Source organism: Ambystoma mexicanum, chromosome 11 (assembly GCF_040938575.1).
Source record: "Ambystoma mexicanum isolate Mex_15411 chromosome 11, UKY_AmexF1_1, whole genome shotgun sequence".
In the NCBI taxonomy this organism is placed as follows: Eukaryota; Metazoa; Chordata; class Amphibia; order Caudata; family Ambystomatidae; genus Ambystoma; species Ambystoma mexicanum.
The window spans coordinates 261,827,826-261,849,007 of record NC_090934.1 but is presented as its reverse complement, the minus strand read 5'-3'; the positions used below and the strand labels follow the sequence as shown (position 1 = coordinate 261,849,007).

Below are 21,182 nucleotides of genomic sequence, written 5' to 3'. Positions count from 1 at the left end.
CCATGATCATTCTGCTTTCTCATCCCTTTCTTCCTTTGACTTGGCAAATTACTTTACATCTAAAGCTTTCACCCCCTCTCCGTCTCCTCCTCCTCCTCCTCTTTCTCCTGCTCCATCACTTCACTCTCTCATCATTCTCTCCTCTTACGGACCTCGACACTGCTGCTCTTTTAACTTGTGCTCATCCTACTGCTCCTCTTTCTGACCCTCTCCCTTCTTCTCTCATCCCCCAAACATACCCCCATCTTCTTCCCTATCTTACTTCCCTTATTAACTCCTCCCTTGTATATTCTTGTTTTCCTGCGGCTTTCAAGCATGTGCTTATTCTCCCCATCCTGAAAAAACCTTCTCTTGATCCACCTTCCCCAGCTAATTTCCGCCCTATTTCCCTTCTACCCTTTCTCTCTAAAATTCTTTAACAGGCCGCCTATACCCAGATAACCCATTACCCGAGTCTTCATTCTCTTCTTCCTCCCTTGCAGTCTGGTTTCCTCCCGTCTCACTCTAACGAAACTGCTCTTCTTCATGTTTCTAATTCTCTCCTCACAGCCTGCCACTCCAAGCTTTCTTCTATTCTTATTCATCTCGATTTGTCTGCAGTGCTGGACACTGTGGACCACTCTCTTCTTATCTCCTCTATTTCCACTTTGGGTATCTCTGCGTCTGTTCTCAAATGGTTTCGCTCTCATCTTTCGCAAGACTTATTCCGTCAATTGGCCTGAACACACTTCTCCTTAACTCCTTCTCTATGGTGTCCCCAAGGCTCAGTACTAGGCCCTCTTTCTCTCTAAGTCACTCCTCTCTCTGCCCTCATCTCCTCCTTTCATCTTTACGCTGGTGACACCCAGATCTTTCCCCCTTTCCCTTACTTTGATTCTGCTCTGCACTCCACCATCTCACTGTCTTTTAGCTGCTCAGAACTTGATGTCTTCCTAATTTTCTTCATCTCAATTCCTGAAAAACTGAGGTTCTGTTCTTCCCCCCCTTCTACTATCTCTCCCACTCCACCTCCCCCCGTTTTCCCCTGCCCCCATCCTTTCTTTCCTTTCGACTTTCAGCATGCAACCCAGGTGTTATCTTTGATCCTTCCCGATCCTTCTCCCTTCATATCTCTCCTATTGCCCGCTCCTGCCGCTATGCTCTCTAACATTTGGCATGCTTGTGCTTATCTTTCCTTTCACGCTACTAAACTTCGTCTCTTTTCTCTTGTCTTTACCCGCATTAACTACTGTTGATCTTTATTGCTTGGTCTCCCTGCCTGCCACCTTTTTCCTCTTCGTTCAATCTATAACCCCTCCGTTCGTCTCCTTTTTTCTCTATCTGCTCGGTCCCCTCCTTGGTCTCAATTTCATTACTGCCTTTTGAATCCCATCTTTTGTATCACTTTCTTGCTATCGTTTTCAAATGCAACAGAGGATTAACATATAAAGCTTTACACCAATGCTCAGATACTAGAATCATTAAAAACATACTTGCTATAATGTGTAAGATTTGTCAATTTAATTCGATTTACATCCAAACATACAATGAAATGACTCGGTTTGTTTTTATCACAGGTTATATTTCTCAAGGTATATCACTCTAAATATACTAAGACATTTCTTAAAGAACCCTTCATATGTCATTGTGCACTATTGGAGTCAAACTAGAACTCATTGTTACCAATTGCTAACCAACACGTGTTGCACGCTATGTGGACTATGTATTCCCACACTGCGTGCTTCATCAGGGCCTACTAATAATTTGAACCATGTGTATCATATGTGCTTCCTGAACCCAAGCAATCCAAAAGCCCACATACACGTTAGTATGTAGGCAATGTTGTCTTTTCCAACTTTCAGCCAAAACTAAAAATGACAGCAGAAGAGGAGAAACGGTGTAAAGTGGGAGAAAGGGTTAAAACACATGAAGATCTATACAGGTAAGAAAGGAAATTAGAGCGACAGATGGAGTCAGTGATATTTTACAAGCCTGTAGAGTCATGTATGAAAATAAAGTATAGCCCTAATCAGAAAAGGGCAAATGCTTAGTTCTCCTCTGAACAAGCGTATACTTTTGTGGTTGGTCAGTTTCTAGTACTTACTGGAAAATACTGAAATTAGTGGGATGTTTTGTAAAGGTAGTGACAAATCCAGGGAATTTGTCCTCTCCCCCCAAGGCAGAGCCACCCCCTTTTTGGGACTAGACAGGTGAGCCCTCTAAGCTGAACACCCCTCCCCACCCCGCCCCTCAGAAGGGAAAGGGCAAGCGGATCCCACTTTGAGTGTTCCAAGCTGCATAGGTGTTACAATGACTGATAACCAACAACCTCCTGTAGCAATGGTTGGTGTGGTTTCTGACCTTCCATGGACATAGTAACAAATTTATTAAAAGAATTTTGAGAAATCTCACCCCCTTAAAGGAGGAATAAACAGTCCATCATACTTCAAGGAAAAAGAGACATTCACAGACCATCAGGAGCACAGATGCCCTCCCCTTGGGAGGTGACACGAGGGCACGAACGCACACACTGTGCATGTCAGGCCCGATAGAGGCTGAGGCATGCAGAGAGCCGCCCAGGGTGAGAAGACGGGAACAGCTGGTCAAGGAAACCAGTGTAGAGCCCAGCCCACGCATTGACTGTCAGCATGAGAGTGTAGCAGGGAGCCTAAGAGAGAAAGGCAGAAGTCCCACCCGAGGAGTGGGAGGCAGAGGTTGCTGAACTACCAGCAATGGTGTCACCGAACTTCCCCAGCCAGCTGAGGAGCCTCGCAGCAAACTGCCAGGTACACAGTGGCTCCAGGGAATCTGATGGGCAAGGTGAGCTGAAAGACCATACCCCAGGGTTGGGTGCATGCAACCATACCCCAAGGAGGGGACCAAGAGATCATACTGCAGGGCGGGGTGCAAGAAACCATAACCTGAGGTGGGGTCCAAGAGATCATACCCCAGGGCGAGGCGAAAGAACCATAGCACGATGCGTGCGAGTAGAGCGAGCCCCTCAGAATGGTTGCGAAAAACCCAATCCTAAGCTGGAGCAAAAGAAACTCTACCTCAGAGTGGAGTGAGAACAAATGTAGCGAGGAACAGCGAGGGAAGCGGAACCCCAAAGCGGGGCACAAGAAATCAAACCCCAAGGTGGAGTCAAAAGAATAATTGTGGTGTGAAAACCCAAACTCTTATGAAGTAGTCGTGGAGCAATTTCACGAATAGAAATGTCGGGAGCTATCTGGTAAGGTAGCAGGAACCGCCCCATTGCTAGAAGGTAGGAGAGACATTTTTGTTATTTTCTTGAACTGTATAAAGAACATGTGAACTGACACTTGAAGCATTGTAGGAACTGCGTATCAAAGGCGGGGAACCCTGAAAGGTTAATCCTATCCCAGTGGGAGAGCAGGGTCAGAAACCAGCCTCCAATCGACCACCAGGCCTGAGGACTGAAATATATATTTGTTTGCTTTGTACATTTGGCTATAAGTGGTAGGGACAGAAAGCCTAGGGAGAGGACTTTATTTGTAACAACATCCCGACAAGTACCATTTGGGCTTTCTGTTTTAGACGGGACCAAGATCTCAGGCCTAGGGACAGAAAGGTTTTATAATTGTGAATAAAAAAGTTAAAAAAAATAAGACAAAATGCCACCTTATCAGTCTCCAGATTCTGGCTTGCCAAAAGTCCTAGATATATTCTCCTGTTTACCACTGATGTGTCGATGATTGTGTGTCCATTAAGTGTTACTGTAACCTGATAAGAGAAATCTAGGATTGCCCAGACAAAGGCCTAAGGGTCTGTGTGCAAGGCAAATGAGGTGGACATGTAGGGGAACGGAAATCAGGTCTGCAGACCATCTCAGAACGCCATGGCTGCATGCTAAGGTTTGTGAGTAGTGGAAAGGAATAGTTTAATAGTCACTGCACAGCTCAGGAATCTAAAACAGGGAGGTCTGTGTGCAACATGTATATCACCTCTTCTGCTGTGGGGTGCTAGTTCTAGTTCTTTTTATAGCACTTAATGCTACAGCAAGGCCCCCTCATACGACTATGCATGGTTAGAGATACAGAGTTCATCAGACTCTAAGGAAAGCCTTATCTTTTCAAAGTACAATGTTTGGACAGATGGTTCTGCATTATGAAAGCAGTTCCAATGTTAAAAACACAAAGCTTGAGATTGTGTAATGTGCAAGAACTGTGTTAAAATGGTATGCTACTTGTAAAAAACATCTAGGGGAAAGATGAACTTTGGCTGTCAAAGGAACACAGAGAAAAACACTTCAATTTCACAATAGTGCCGATTGTCACATGTGGGATATATCCTTTGCTTTTTCTACTAGCTCCATATTAACATTTTCAAAACTTTCTGCAGCTAGGAGGCCAGATGTTGACATGGGGTTCACACCTTGCTTTCAGACGATCCAATAACGAGATTCTAGATTTGCAAATGTATATAAAGTTACCTCCTACAGATATCAGTAATGTGAACACTGCAAGCAAAATGTCAAAAGCAGATTCCCCCAAAATGTTCATGTCTCTCAACCGATGCAAAATTCTAAAGTTAAGAGTTTCACAAAAAGTAGGTTGTCGCAATTGTATTCAACAGATGCACAATATTAAGGACTTTTTCTTTTTTAGAATGCATTCTATATGGTAGACAATGAGTAGATACAAAATCACTTAATAGGGTGAACATGAGCAAGTGACCTCAAGGTACATAGTGGATATCAGTTGTCTAATAGTATTTTAATAAGCCACGCAGAGATAGTAGAAGACATGAAGACTTCACATTTACTAGTAAAAGAACATTTAACGGCAATTGTTCCTAGTTGCTATCTGTCATTTTCATAGCTGCCAGGCTATACCAAAGAATTCTGCGGTTAGAGCTAATACAGCAGGGAGGCGACTCAGTGCTTTCTCCATCTCACACTAATCATAATGAAGTGGACACTGCTTTAAAACTCATGTTTGTTCTTCTCTCAGTGTGGTATGCTGGCATAGCTGGTCTTGTACTATATTAATGTACACTGCATTTCTTCTCTCTGTGAGCTGATCATGATATCTTAGTGCTCAATGTAGTTTATACTCTGCGATTGTATGCAGAGACTATTGAAATAGAACTCCTAAAAATAAATACATATATTCAGTTTCCAGTTTATAAGCAATACTTGGGGCGCAATTAATTGTAATACTCAAGAGTGATTTTAGGGATATGTGTTTTTTAAAGATTGTGTTATATTATCAAACTAATAACATACATTATATTTGTCATGATTTGATTGATTTGATTTAGAAATAATTTTGGGCATATTCTTTGGAACCATGCAGGAAACCTGCATCTAGGTGCAGCTGTTCCATTCCTACATGAAAAATGTCCTATTGACCCTGAATAATTATTGAAACAAATAAGTCTTCAGTTTCTTACCAAAAAGACTAATAGAGGAGGTTTTCCAACGGTCCGGGGTTAATGCGTTCCAAAGACAAGGGCCCCTAACAGAAAAACACTGGTCGTCCTGAGAAACAAAATGGGATAGTGGTACAACCTATTGGTTTTGCCCCGCCATTCGGAGGGACAGTGAGAGGTGATAAAGCCCGATTTTAGAAACCAGGTAATTGAGGGGCAACCCCATGGATACATTTATGTATTAAGCATAAGAATCTAAATGCAATCCGCTTCTGAACGGGCAGACAGTGTAACTTCCTCCGATGTCTGGAAGAAGAAACCATTTTAGCAAGATTGTAGATGAGTCCGACTGCTGCTTTCTGAGCCACCTCAAACAGTTGTAGCTGATTTACTGGTGCTCCCAGATGAAGAGTGCCACAATAGTCAAGCCTTGAGTTAACCATTGTCCCCACCACCACAGCACGGTTTGGTTCTGGGATAAATGGCAAAGCAGGTTTTAAAATCCTGAGTTGATAATAGACGGATCTGATAACTTCTATAACATGGGCATTACTGTCCATGGATACCTGCCATATACAACCCACATTTTTTACCTTGCTAGTGAAGGTGGTAGTAACATCGAAAAAATGGCAGGGGAGGGCGTTGTGGCATGGAAATCCGTCAGTACATTTTTGGGTCCAAACACAATAATCTCAGTTTTAGAGGAATTCAGTTGGAGCTTACTTTCAACCATCTAACTTTGTATTGCACTGGCACAGGCCAAAATATGTTTGATGGCTTTAGGTGTGGATTTTAGTATGACATAGATTTGGGTATCGTCCGCTTAGGAGTGATATTTCAGATCAAACCTAGCAAGGATAGCCATGAATGGCCTAAAAGAAATGTTAAACAGAATTGGGGACAAAGAAGTTCCGAGAGGCACTGCACATAGAAAAGGGAGTTTATCAGAGTAGATGGGTCCCAATTCGACTACTTGAGTGTCATCTTGCAGGAAGGAAGATAACCACTTCAGGGCACCGTCTGAGACCTGGGCAGCCCCGGTGAGTTTGGTGAACAACAATCCACAGTCAACCATATCAAAAGCAGCTGAGAAGTCCAGTATGATTAACATGCTCATGTCACCCTTATTAGCGTCCCCAAGTCTTTTAGTTGTTACTTGCATTGTGGTTACTTTTTAGTAGATTACGTTGAATCTCTATACCACATCTTGCCCTTTCACTACTATGACATTATTCTTTTCTTTGGAATTGTTCTGCTACTCAAACCATGTACCCACTCCCCAATAGTGTATAGGTTCAAGAAGCTATAAAATACATTATATTTACCATGGATTTGCTTCTTTATTTCTTTTGCTGCGTCCAACCATACCTGAAAATGCACAAAGAAATCATGAACAGGGAGAAACTTTCCAAGACACAACTAAAGCAGCAGCATGTCAATCAATTGAGCCCCAGAGAAGCCTTAAACTACACACATGCTTTACAAAATCATTACATTTAACAAGGAAGTGAAAGAAGGGTTACACTGCAATACATTGTCCTTACTAGCTACCCCACCTCTTTTATTTTAAACACGCCAGTTACACAGAACCAAATACTCCCTAAATGGAACACAATACAATGCTCCCATGCTTTACTGGCATTACTAAAGAAATACAAGTATGGGCAAAGCTGAAAAGAATGTATATATAAGCTTTGATGAATACGGTTTATATGCAGAGGGATACTGCCCGATTTGATACCATTTTGTCCACATATGTGATGCAAGTCTCAGTGTCCGATCCTCCTGGGTGGTTTCGGGAGGTTGCGCCTCATGTGAAATGCTGCTAGGTATTCCAACTAATGTCCAGTGTCTCCCCATTTTTTCACAAGAGAAAAACAATTCGACAAGGTGTCCAAACAGTAATGTTTTAAAAAGGTGTGTAACTAACCAAGTGGCAGCATCCTGCACTGGCACTCTTTTCAGAGCCAAAGTTGTTGCCATTTCTCTGGTAGAATGTGCACTTAGATTTTCAGGGACATTTTTCCCAGCTATAGAATTTTGTAATACAAACAATGATCCAGCGTGACAAGTTTTTTGTAGTCACAACCTGGCCTAGTCTGTCCAGTATAACCAATAAAGAGTTGGGCTTCTTGCCCCAAATTTACCAACCTAGCAAAATAAAAACTTGGAGCCCTTTTTGGGTCAAATCAATGCAACCTCTCTTCCTCCTTGGAAAGATGAGGGGGGTGAATAAAACGCTAGTAATGTTTTGTGTTAGATGGAATTCAGATACCACTTTGTGAAGGAAGGAGGGACAGACGCTCAATACTAGCTTTTCCCTGGAAAAATATTGTGAAAAGAGGTTTTACATGAACGTGCTTGTAGCTCCCTCACTCAGCAAGCAGAAGGGATGGCTATCAGATAGATTGTTCTGAAGGTTAATAACTTGAGTGTACAGGAATGAAGCGGTTCAAATGGAGCTCCCATCAAAAATGCTAGTACCAACTTCAGATTCAATGCCAACGTGGAGAGGAATGGTGGCTTGGCAAGCATGATCTGGAGCTGTGGGGGGGTCATGTACCGGTTTTTTTTTGTCATGTAGGTGATGGGAGCAGTGGAGGGTGAAGAGGTGGAAAGAAAGTGGTGGGTGTGGGCATGGGGATGGTGGTATGGGTAGATCGTGTGATGCCTGGGGGTAGCAGAGTTAATCAGGGGAGGTTTATGCCTGGAAGGTGAACATGCTTTGTTGTGGTTAAATAAGTTGCAGATGGTGGATTATTTGCAATGAGGGGGGAGTGCATCATTACTGGGTGTAGCTTGTGCTGGGGCAAGAGTAGAGCGATTGCTAGGAGCAGGTATGGAAGAATGATAGGAGGGAGGGTGGATGCTGTTTGCTGGGCAATGGGGTGCACTTGTTGCAAGGGGGATGTGTGGAAGCACTGTGTGTGAATAGTGCTTGTCAGCATGTTCAGCTGGCTGTGTGCCTGCAGGGGAGGGCTTTGGAGGTGGGAGAGGGTGTGATGAGGCACCCGCTCTTTGAGGAGAGAGTGGGGTTGCCAGTCATGTGGAAGCGTGAGCAGGTTGTGTTGTCCATGTGAGGGTTCATGTTAGGTATAGTAGTATACGCGGTTATAGATTCCGGTGCACAGGGACCTGTGAAGTTATTTGTGGAAGCCCAATGCGCATGTGCAGAGTTCTGGGGGTTGTAATGATGGTTGTGCGATACACGAGCAGCGGAGGCTGGGCGTATGCGATCGTAGAGGGGAAGTGAGATAGTGTGCGGCTACTGTTTTCATGAGGTGAGTGGCATGGGGGCCGTATCTGGGAGCGGCCATCCTGGGTAGTGCGGGCACGAGCTTGCGGAGGACATCGCTGGTATTCTCACTGGGTGAGCCGAGCTTACCGCTCTAGCGGCAGTGAACAAATACTTCAGCTTGGTCCGAGGGCTTTGCATGTGTGGCGGCGTGCGTTTGTTAGCTTTCGGTTCTATGCAGTGTGATCCGGGTTCTATGCCATCTGATCCAGTCCGCAACGCGGGCTGGAGGAACAGTGAGGGAGGTGGTAACGGAACATCGGCGCCGGTGGGGAAACTGGCGCGGGGGACAAACAAAGAGGCATTCCTTGAATACAACAGTAAGAAATGATCAGGGCTGGTATTCCCTACATTTGAAAGAAGGGCAACAGAAATGGCATTTTGGCAGTCACTAGCAAGTATACGTTCATGATTGCAAGGTAAAAAGAACAGCATCTTTTCTTTCTGTGAGTTACTGCATTTTTCCATATGTTTCTTGGCACAACAATTTGTTTGCTAAGTGAAGGTAGGGGTATTAAGCACGTTATCACCCACATTGCAAGCGTTAGCTAAAGTAGGAACTGTAAATAGTTTCGAAAAATCTATACCATGCAGTATGAACAGTAGACAAATGTTATAGTAATTTTGGGTCTGTGCCCAGGAGTCAATGTCAGGAGTGGACAGTACCTGTTGTGAAGCATGTCTAACTTCGGGGTCAACGCGGCTGGCACTAGATGTGCATTGATGCCTTTGGGGACATGCAGGCTTTGTACTGTGAGAGTTTGCGTGATACTGGAAACTATTCAGCAGGAAATTGCAGGCTTAGAGGCCTATGTTTCATTTTATGAATTCCCGAATGTTACTAAAAGATGGGAAGATGTCCTAAGGTTCTTTGTCCTATCTAGATAGAACTTAAGAGCCCTCTCCGTGTCTCAGTTGTGTAGGACCTGTTCCGTGACGGAAGAAGGGTTCAGAAAAACATCAGCAAGGTAATGGATTGGTTAATGTGGAAATCCAAAATGATCTTAGGAAGAAAAGAAGAAAGTGTACGAAGAACTACTTTATCCTTCTGGAAAGACATAAAAGGTTCTTCAATGAACAGAGCTTGTAGTTTGCCAGTTCTTCCTGCTGAAGTGATGGCGACCAAAAAGGCCACCTTCCAGGTCATGATCTTGAGATCCACATACGCCATAGGTTTGAACAGTTTATGAAAAAGCACATTGAGCACCACATTGAGGTCCCATTTTGCTGGCGGAGGCTTAATAGGAGGAAAAAGATGAAGCAGGCCTTGAAGTATTGTTTTAGCAGTGGATTTGTGAGGGAAAAACGAAGAAGAATCAGTGTTCAGGTATGCACCAATATCCAACAGGTATGTACGGCAAGAGTACATATGAATGCCAGTGGATGCGAGGTCCGAGATAAAGGAAGGCACATCTACTGATGCCTGACAAGGGTCTATCTTTTTGTTTAGACACCAAGGACAGAAGCCGAGCCATTTGCTCTTGTAATGTGAGAGCGTAGAAGGTTTGCGTGCCAACTGTACAATAATCATATTCTGATCAGATTGATTAAACTGCACTCGTGACTTGATCTCAGGAACCAGGCCACTAAGTTGAGAGATTGTGGGGAGGCATAATACAATAGCGGATTGTTCTGGTGAAGGAGATTGGGGATCTCCAGGAACTGAATTGGTGAAGAGATGGACAGTCTCTATTTCCGAAAACCAGAAGCTGGTTGGCCACCAACGTGCTATACACACCACTGTGCAGTGTTTTGCTTCCCGCATCTTCAGTAAAGCACAATGAAACGAAGGGAGAGGTGGAAAGGCTAACGCGGACTCTGTCCCAGGAGATCTCTAGGGCATCTCCGAGGGAGCCTGAGCCCAGACTCTCTCTGGAAGCATACAGCGCAAGATCCTTGTTGCTGTGGGTCGCAAACAGATCTATTCTCTGGGTCTCTGGGTCTGAAGCGATGGGAGAGATCTTGATCATTTAATTCCCATTCGTGGTTTGTAGAAGACAGCAGCTGCGAGAATCTGCTATGTTCTCTTGGCCCGGGTTGTGCACCGACTGAACCCATATACCTTTCTGTACGGCACATTCCCACTTCTTTAGGGATATCTCATTTAGGGGAAGGGACTTGGCCCCACCCTTGCTTGCTTACATAAAACATCAAGTCATCTCTCCTGATGCAGAATACATTGTTGGTGGTGCTGGGCTGGAAGGCTTTCAGGGCCAGAAAAATGGCTAGCAACTAGAGGTAATTCATATGGTGTTCCCCGTCTTGAGTAGACAACAGATCAAACACCTTTAGGTGACCCAACCTAGACCCCCCCCCCGTCCCAGTAGAGAGAAATCAGTCATTAATATCACATGAGGGGACGGATCCAAAAAAGGACCCCATCTAAGAGGCTGGAGGAGTCAGACGACCACTTGAGGTCTGGTATCATTTCTGGAGTCACTGGAATTAGTTTAGAGCCTGGATCTGTCACCTATGACCCGGTCTGTATCAGGGTAAATTGTGTGTGCCACATTTTTAACCTCGCTAGGGCATGAGATAAGACACAGGATGCCACGAATCCCAGAAGACTCTGGAACCACCATGCCGTCATGTGGGTGAAATTTAGAAAAAGAGCACATGTTCGGATGAGATCCCTTATTCGGTCTTCTGTCACAAAAACCTTGACCATTGTTGTGTTCCAGCAGAAACCTACGAAAATCAGCTCTTTAGTGATCCTCATGGAAGAAAGACTTCCTCCAGTTTACTGATAACCACAGGTTGAACAGAAGTTGTAGTAACATCAGCATTTGGGAGGGTGCTTTCGGCAGAGCCAGTCCAAATATGGATATACATGGACTCAGTGAAGCATGAGAAAAGCTGCAATGACAGCCATCATCTTGGTAAAGACTCTTACACTAAGCTCAGTCCAAAGAACTCTGTACTGGAAATGTTCGCTCCCTACCAAAAACCTATGTTATTTGCGATCCTGGAGCCATTGGGATGTGAAGGTACGCATCCTGAAGATCAACTACGCACAGCGAATTGCCCTTTACCAGAGGCGAGTGGATCAGTGCAGCATGATCAACTTGCATCTTTCCTAGGGAATGTGGTAATTGAGTCAACCTGGTTGCATTTCGGCACTGTAAATATGTCGGAGTAGAAGCCCTCAGTCCCTTCCGAGAGAAAGAGTGCCTCTATTGTCTTTATATCCAATCGATTTTGGACTCCTGAATGGAGAGAAGGAGATACTATCTGTGTCAGTGGAAGACGTGAAGGGGAACTGGCGGGTAAGGGAGACGGAAACCCAAACGGGTTACCGACAGGACCCAAGAATCCTTTTGTGATGGTCCGCCAACCCGCCAGATGTAGAGAAATGCATCCCCCTACAGGAGTCATGTGGGACCATGGCAAACCATTATTTGGGGTTTTTATCCAAAGATAATGTATTGGTCCCTGAGGTAGACACTGCTGAGTGAGAAATGCCCTCGAACATTCTGCTGTTTGCGGTGAGGGCTGCTAGGTGAGCAGCCTGGTTGCAGCGACTTCTGGTACTGAAACCTGCAAAAACCTGCGAAGGTTCAGGAAGAAAAAACTTCTGACTTCTGGGGGTAAGAAGATTTCACCGCTGGTGCCTTTGTGAGGACAAACAGCGATTTTGCCATCAACGTCCTCGCCTTGGTCTTGCAGATCTCATTAGCAGTAGAACTGTAGAAAAGCGCTTTACGCTCAAAGTGAAGTCCAGAACCTTCTTTTGGACTTCCTTTGTAAACCTGGTCACATACAGCCAAGCTTGACGGGTGACATCAACACCAATCACCAGACCATGCACCAAAGTATCCATATGATGGACTCTGACACCAATAGACTGGTCCTAAAATGGTCCGGGGGAAAGAACTGTGAACTCGGAGCTCTTTCCACAGTTTTAGGTTGGCCATTGCCAGGACTGCTTCTGTATTGCCTGACAGAGTTGGAGGGCTGCGTTTGCAAACACTTTCTTGCCAACACCCTCTTAAATCTTGTCTTCTTTTGACAAGATTTGAGATGCTGACGAGGAAGCTACCAAAAACTTTGGGTGGAGGTTAGCTATTGCTACCACTGTAGAAGAAGAAAGGAATCATGTCGTGTTAGGCGGAATCCTGTGCAGTGCCCTTAGGGACCACTATACACAATTAAGACTACAGGTGGTGATACAAGTTTTACCTATGGTACAAGCTTGTACTACTATGTCAGAGTATGAGTACTCATAGTATGAGTATGTGAGCAGTAGCAGAGATTACACAAAGGGACCACAATTACTGTGACTCAATCAACACTGACTCAAGGTTTCAGGTAGAAAAATGTAAGTACATTTATTTTTGAACCATTCATTATAAACTCAACACTTGTATTAAACTTCAATAAAAAACCACATGTTAAATATACTACAACTAACCAATTCACTTTGTACAGTAAGTCTCAAGGTAAGTACCCTGTGTTTGAATGAACCGGTGTTAGGCACAAAACACGTTACCGCAAATACGATTGCGATCACTTTTTGACAGTTCGGTCTACTAAACAAACGCGTATCCGTGACATGAAATGCTACCGGGGAAAAAACACACTTAGCACCTGAGATACCCAGAGGGAGTTGGAGCAAAAATCACAGGCAATATTTTGGTTAGGCAGGCAGAATCAAGAAACACTCAGAGACAGGAGTTCAAAAGTCAAAGGGCCGGAGCCAGGGTCGAAAGACGCCGGGGTCAGTTGCCGAAGATCACACGGTCTAACAGTTCACGATTCAACGGAGCCAAAAGTACTTCGATATTGTCAATGTTCGGAAGCAAAAGTTATAAGAAGGAGGGAAGACAAGGTCAAGCCTTGTAAATAAAGAAAAAGGGATTCACCCAGCTTCCTCAACAGAACACAGTACCTTGTTCCAATGCTGCAGCTGGTGCCCTGGCAGATGTTCCTGCTGGTTTCCCGCAAATCCACGATTCCTTGAGCTTCGTCGAGAAGGGAGGACGTCTGAAGGGGGTCTGCACCACACAGGGATGAGGCCGGCAGCAGCGACACGGAATAAAAGGTGCGCTCCTTAAAAACGGGAGAGGCTCTTCAGGTGGCTATCCGGACCACTACAGCAGTGTGCAGCGATTTCGACCACGGAAGAGGATCCTCTGGCTGAAGAAGATGAGCTGGTTATCCCCACCAAGCTCAAGGGAAGAAGACTCCAGACTGGATCTTCTCTGAGTCGTTGAAGGGCAGATAGCTCAGGACTGCAGCAGGGCTTCATCGTGACGGGGTAGTTGCAGCAGCCGTCGTTGTCCTCTCCTCTTCTATTCGGTTCCTTGTAGTTCCAGTGGCGACTCTCTGACTTCTAGCCCAAGAGACCTGCCTTTTGCGCGAAAAACCCCCATTCACGCAGCCTGGCTGTCAATCACCCAGCAGGGGGGGTTGTCCAGCCCTACAACTACCCTGGCCTATCATGACAAAGTGCGACTTGGGTTTCCTAGGATACCCTCTGCAGGGGGTGACTACACCCCTCCCTCACATTCAGCCCACCTAGACACCCAGGCGCCTTGAGGAGGGCTTCTGGGCAGAAGGCGCCAAAAGACAAAGAACAAAGAAGGCGAACCTAGTTTGCCGCGCAAAGTAAAACACAAGAAGGACTTTAACAAAAAGAATGGGCGAATAAACCCAACCGGAACCAAAAGAAAGACTATTTGGTCAAGCGGGTTTATGTTCGAGGCTAATATAATAGCCAAGAACAGTACCACGTTTATCTAATATAATCGCGATAGAAACGTTAGGGTGGATAACACTGCCACCAGCCAAGTCTAAATGTTAAAAGAGCTAAACAATGCTCTAGGAGGTACAAATAAAAAGGGATACGAGTTAACCCTTTCCAGTACTCCATGGAAGATGGGATGTACTGGATCTGTGGTAGATTGACTAAGTAAAGGTAATGGTAACTTTACCCTTTTCTGGGGGACAGTCAGAGACAGAGTCGAGGGAAGTCTCAAAGACAACCCTGTGCCACGGCACTGAAGGTGCTGTGTGACACACACAACGAAGGGGGCTACTGAAGTGGTGTACTTCAGAGTCCACAATCACAAAAACAGATGGAAACGCATAGCAAAACACAGGCAAGAATGGGGGGAAAGCTCTCACTCTTACCAGGTGGAAAGAAATAAACTCCAGAAGTCCAGCAAATCTGCTGGGGGACTCACCAGGTGAGGGAAATTAGCCTTAAATGAGAATTCTCCCTAACACTCGCCCCTCCCACCCCCCAGACTAAGGGACAGGAGTATTTAATCCACTCCTGGATGACCTCATACCTCTAGTCGGTTACAAACATCCTAGAGACACCGCATATTGGTGGTGACTTCCTGCTCTGTGCTCAATGGAAAAATCAAATCCTTGCAGGCAGATTGACCATCTGAGTAACTTTGGGTTTTCCCCTTTCATTTATATCAGCCATCTCAAGGGTTGGTGGTCAGTCTGAATAGTGAAGGTAGATCCATACAAGTATGGTCTAAACCTCTTCAGTGCCCACACAATAGCAAAGCATTCTCTTTCTATTGTTGCCCACCTTGTCTCAGGATCCTTTAACTTCCTGCTGATGAAACAAATGGGGCGTTTCCTACCTTTCTCATACAGTTGACTAAGGACTGCACATATACCTACATTAGAAGCATCAGTTTGTGCAATAAAGGGTTGGTCCTAGTCAGGAGCTCTTAGGACTGGAGCTTGACAAAGGGCTTTCGTTAGGCCTTCAAAGGCTTGAATGCACTCCTCATTCCACCTGACCTTTTTAGGAAATTTGGGGGAGGAGATGACATTTAAGGGAGAAGCTATGGTCCCATAGTTCTCTATGAAGTTCCTATAATACCCAGTGAGACCTAGGAAGGCTCTCACTTGGGTCTGAGTAGTAGGGATGGCCCAGTTTTGTACAGCTTGTACTTTGCTAGGAAGTGGCCTTATTTCACCTCCTCCTACCTCATGTCCAAGGTAGACCACTGAACTCTGACCAATTTGACATTTGCTTGCCTTTATGGTCAGATGGGCCTGTTCAAGAGCCTGCAATACATAACCTAGGTGTTCAACATGTTCTTTCCATGTAGGGCTGAACACTGCAATGTCATCCAAGTATGCCATGCAGAGGTCCTCCATCCCATTCAGAACTTGATTGACCATCCTCTGAAATGTAGCAGGTGCATTCTTTAATCCAAAAGGCATTACCTTGAATTGGTAGAGGCCAGCTGGGGTGGAGAATGCAGTTTTCTCCTTGGCATGGTCTGTCAGGGCTATTTGCCAATAGCCTGACGTTAGGTCAAATGTGCTGAGGTATTTGGCTGCACCAAGTTTGTCCACCAGCTCATCTGTCCTAGGCAAAGGATGGGCATCAGTCTTTTTTAGACAACAGGACAATGGGAGTCTTCTCTTCCCTAGCAGCTGCAGACCCCGCACCTATTTCATGCGGCGTACCCCAAGGATCATGTGTATCCCCTACCCTCTACAATATCTTCACAAAGCCCCTTTTCGATGATCTAGACAATCTAGCTATCACCTACACTAACTATGCAGATGATACACAGATCCTCATCCCGTTGACGGGAGATTATGACAAGGATTTGGCCTTTGTGAACAGAATCTACCTCATCATCCAGGCACGGATGGCCTCCCACGGTCTATACCTGAATGATGACAAAACTGAACTCCTCATTCTAGGCACCTCCTCTAACATCAAAAAACTAGGTCCCAACTATGACTCCTTCATAATTGACAACACCACCATTACGGTGGCCAAAGTAGTTAAAACCCTTGGCTTCTATATAGACTCCACGCTCACCTTTGGTAAACAAGTGAGTGCCATGTCCTCAGCCACCTCCTACACCTGCAAGTTAATCAGAGCAGCCAAGCCCTTCCTCTCTCCCAATAACTGCGTCACACTAGCAAGAGCATTAACCCTGTCGAAACTCGACTACTGCAACGCCCTCTACGTAGGTTGCAATAAATACATCACTGCCAAAATACAGACTCTTCAAAATAATGCCCTTAGAGCCGCCCTAAACTTCTCTAAAAATGCCCATATTTCAGACCTCAGGAGATCTACCAACTGGCTCTCTACTAAAGACAAAATCCTCCTTAAAACAGCATCCCTTACACACAAATGCCTTAACCAAGCAGTCCCACAATACCTTATAGACAGATCCACCAGACAAACTGCCTCTCGCCCCTCAAGGAAAGACAACTCCAACCTTTTACTAGTACCCAGATTCAAACTCACTAAATCTGGTGGGAGCAGCTTAGCTGTTAAAGCAGCGCAATATTGGAACTCCCTTCCCCCTGCACTAAGGGAAGATCTCCCCTACCGGCAATTCAGATCCAATCTGATTTAACGGCTAAAAAATCATGATGCCTAACTTCACCCTAATGTCATCTGGGATCTCATGTATATTTTGTATAATTGACCTGCTTTATTTATATGTTACACCTGTATTCTTGTAAACGTATTGTATATATTTCTGTGATTCCCTGACATCACATGTCTACAGCATTGTAACCGTAGCTGTACCAATATGTCCAATCTTCAACCTGTAACCTAAGCTGAACAACCCTCCTGCTGCCTTCGCGCCCGAATACCCCTGGGTCTGGTGCGCTATATAAATAATAAAACAAACAAACAAACAAATCAGTCGTGGTGACTGCATTTAGAGCTCTATAGTCCACTCAGAATCTCAACTCCTTGGATCCTGCCTTTGGTACAAGCACAACTGGGCTAGACCATGGGCTAGCAGAGGGTTCTATTACCCCGAGTTCAAGCATCTTGTTGACCTCAGTCCTTATGTTGGATCTGACATTGTCTGACATTCTGTACCCCTGCTTTTGACAGGCAAACAGTCACCAGTGTGTATGTCAGGCTGGCCCCAAGGGGACAAGCTTGGTGAAAGTGAGAACAGGGAGGAAAACTGATTTAACAGTAACTTGCACTCATCCTGCTGGTCAGATGTGAGACTGGAAGAGAGATTAACTCCTTCCACTTGCTCATCTAAAGGTAAGCCTCTGAGGAGGTCAGGCAGAGGTTCACTCTCCTCCTCCTCCTGAGCTGAAGCTAGAAGCAAAGCTCCTATGTCAGGTCTGGAGACATAAGCCTTTAAACGGTTGGTGTGAAAGGCTCTGGGAGCTTCCTTAGGATTGCCTAAATCCACAAGATAGTTCACCTCTCCAAGTTTAACCACAACCTTGAAGGGTCCTATCCATTTGTCGTGCAAGGCCCTCTGCCTTGTGGGGACCATAACAAGAACAAGCTGGAATTGAGTAAACTCAACCAAGTTAGCCTTCTGGTCATGTCAATGTTTGACCAGAGCTTGACCAGCCTTCAAGTTATCACTTGCCTCTGCCATCATGTGTGACATTCTCCTCCGGAGACCTATCACATAGTCAGTCACTCACTCTGACTGGCTTGAGGGAAGGAGCACTCTCCAACCCCTCCTTAATCAGGGCCAATGGACCTCTGACTGGATGGCCATAAAGAAGTTTGAAGGGCCTAATCCTACTCCCTCCTGAGGGACTTCTCTATATGCAAAGAGAAGGCATGGCAGTAGAAGGTCCCACTTTCTTCTAAGGGGTTCTTCTAAAGCACATATCATGCTCTTCATAGTTCTGTCAAAGCTCTCTACCAGCCCATTGGTTTGGGGGTGGTAGGCAGTTGAGAACTTGTATGTAACTCCACAGGTTTTCCACATGGTTTGCATGTAGTGGGACATACATTTGATCCCCTGTCAGATATCACCTCCTTAGGAAAACCTACTCTGGTAAAAATACCAAGCAGGGCCTTAGCTACAGCCGGAGCCGTAACAGTCCTCATAGGTATAGCTTCAGGTAACCTAGTGGCATGGTACACTACGACCAGGATAAACCTGTTGCCTGAAGTTGTGGGAGGGTCAAGAGGACCAACAATGTGAATCCAAACCCTCTCAAAAGGAATTCCCACCACTGGGAGAGGCACTAAGGGTGCCACATTCTTGGATCCACTCTTGCCAGAGGTTTGGCAAGTGTGGCAGCTCCTGCAGAACTTGTCTACTTCTGTACCCATCTTAGGCCAGTAGAAGTGCAGAGATAGCCTTTCTTTGGTCTTCTTAAACTTAAGTGACCAGCCAAAGGTACCTCATGGGCTAACTTCAGAAACTGGAGTCGTTTCACTAGAGGTACTACAAGTCTTCTGTAGTCTCCAGGGGTTTACTCAGTTGGTTCACTGTAGAAGAGGCCATCTTCCCAGTGCAACCTATACTTCCCAGGCTCAGTCCCATTGAGCTGAGAAGCTGCCTGTTGGCGAAGACCTCCCAAGGTAGGACACTTTCTTTGTCCTTTACTGAAATCTTTTCTGTTGGGTCCCCCTTCTGCCAGTAAAGACTGCAGCTCATGATGGTCAACAGGGTCAAGATCTCCTACCAAGGTAAGATCCTCTTCTAGATCTGATTCCTCAGTATCTAGTTTGACCATACAGGGTTGAACCTCACACTCAGCCTCAGCTGGTGTGGGAGTCACAGGTGTGACTTTGGACAGTCTCGGAGATGTCCTTCTGGGCACAGGAGTGCTTGCTGGTTTCTTGCTGACAGACTTCGGTTTCCCCTTTGTCTTTTCTTGTCCTGCAATGGCAGTAAGTAATTCCCGTGGACTTGGGGTGATAGCTTCCCCTATCATGTCCCCAGGAGAGCCTCTTAAGGTTCTCTCCCTTGCAGACCTTGTGAGCTCCTGCTTCCTTCTGCTGGGGGACCTGGGGGTGCTAGACACAACTCCAAGAGTTTTCAGGTCATTACCCAACAGGACCCCTCCCAGGTACGTTATTTTGCACACTTACAGGTATTTTGACAGTCATGTCATTACACTGAAGGAGAGCTGGTAACTGGGGAACCATTTGCACAGGGCCTCCAGCTAACTTGGTTAACTGTTTGGGTGCGTTAGCAACATCCTCCACTTTGAAAAAACATTCATCAACCACAGTTATGCTGGCTCCAGTGTCTCTGATGGCAGGGGTCTCCTGACCATTCACAAGAACACTATCTTTATAATACTCTTTAGTATTATCTGGGAATGAGTTATAAACATCTAAGTTCTGTTGTTCCCAAAGACCCAAGGACACTAAAGAAACACTAGCTGAGACTCTCATGGGCTCATCAGCTAGTAGCTGAAAGTTTCCATTGGTCATAGGTACTTCATCCACCTGGGAGAAGGCTAAGGAGACAGTGTTGATCCCTCAAAATTTACCCTTACACTTGGGATCTCCTTTCACATGGCCAGGCAACCCACAAACAAAGCATTTTCCAAGTGCTCTCTGGAATGGGGGTTTGTCCTGGCCTCCATCTGGTGTGGAACCAGGTGGTACACTAGCCTGATTCGGTTTACCTTGTGGCTTACCCTGGTTATGTGTGGGGCCCTCTTTTGGATTGGAATTATTGGAATTCTCTTTGTCTTTCTTTGGCTGCTTCCCCTCTTCCTTCTTCTGAGTAGCCCCAGAATCCTTGTGAGTAGCCCTGTTGGCAACCCACAAGTCAGCAGGCTTAGCTAGCTTCTTAGGATCTATCTCCTTGTAATAAGCCAAGTGCTGTCTAAGCTCAGGAGAGCAGACATCAAAAATAGACTCCAACATTACAAGATTCCTCAAACCTTCATAAGTGTTCACTTTGTAACCCTTAACCCAACCATCTACGTTTTTCAAACATTCACACACCCAGGTGGCCCAAGGGGTACCATCATGCTTTTTGAGGGTTCCAAACCTCTTAAGATACTGGGAAGGGGTCTTCCCAAACCTAGCTATTAATGCTAGTTTCACACACTCATAATCCTGCTTATCCTCTTCCCCCAACTCCATTACAGAATCACTTGCAACAGGGGGGGAGCCTAGAGAAAAGCCAAGGAATCAACTGGTTCCCTGAGATATCTTGAATCCCATGATTGTACTCAAACATTGCTAACCAATCCAAAATATCAAGTTTAGTCTCATACATACCAATCATTTCCTTTGGCATACGGGGTCTCTTAGGGCTTGAAGACCTAGAGGACACTGGGAGAGAAGCATTTTCTAGAGACCGTTTCTTCATTTCTAGTTCATGGTTCAGCTCCATTTCTCTGAGCCTTAACTCTTGATGTTTCATGGCAGTTTGTGCATCAATACGTTTCACTTCTAATTCAAGTCTCATTTTCTCAAGTGCAATAAACTCAGGAGTAAGTGTAGGACCTGTGGGAGTCCCTGTGGACAGAGGTTGTGCATTCTGAGCAGGCAAGGGAGTTGCAGGGTTTCCTAGCAAGGACTCATCTACTTCTTCACAATTAACACTCCCATAATCAGAAACATCAAAATCCAGATTTGCTGGAGTGGTAGGTCTTTCTGACCCACTCTCTAGACTTTTTCCCATTAACTTTGCAACCAGTTCAGATTTCTTTCCTTTACCAGAGATATTCTTATCCCTACACATGGTTCTCAGAACCTTAGCAATATAGAGTAAAAGACTCTCTTCGGTGTCGTTTTCCATATTTGACATGATTTCTTAGTTAA

General features: G+C 45.2%; 1 protein-coding gene across 11 annotated transcripts in view; it reads right to left on the bottom strand.

Moving 5' to 3' along the window:
* Window positions 1-21,182, bottom strand: part of EPB41 (erythrocyte membrane protein band 4.1) — a 2,030,480-nt gene that overhangs the window by 1,396,900 nt on the left and 612,398 nt on the right. For all 11 annotated transcript variants that reach the window (XM_069622988.1, XM_069622989.1, XM_069622987.1 and 8 more), the window contains exon 5: window positions 6,699-6,741. In XM_069622988.1, coding sequence (XP_069479089.1) covers window positions 6,699-6,741 — 43 coding nt within the window. The remainder of the gene's footprint in view (window positions 1-6,698; window positions 6,742-21,182) is intronic.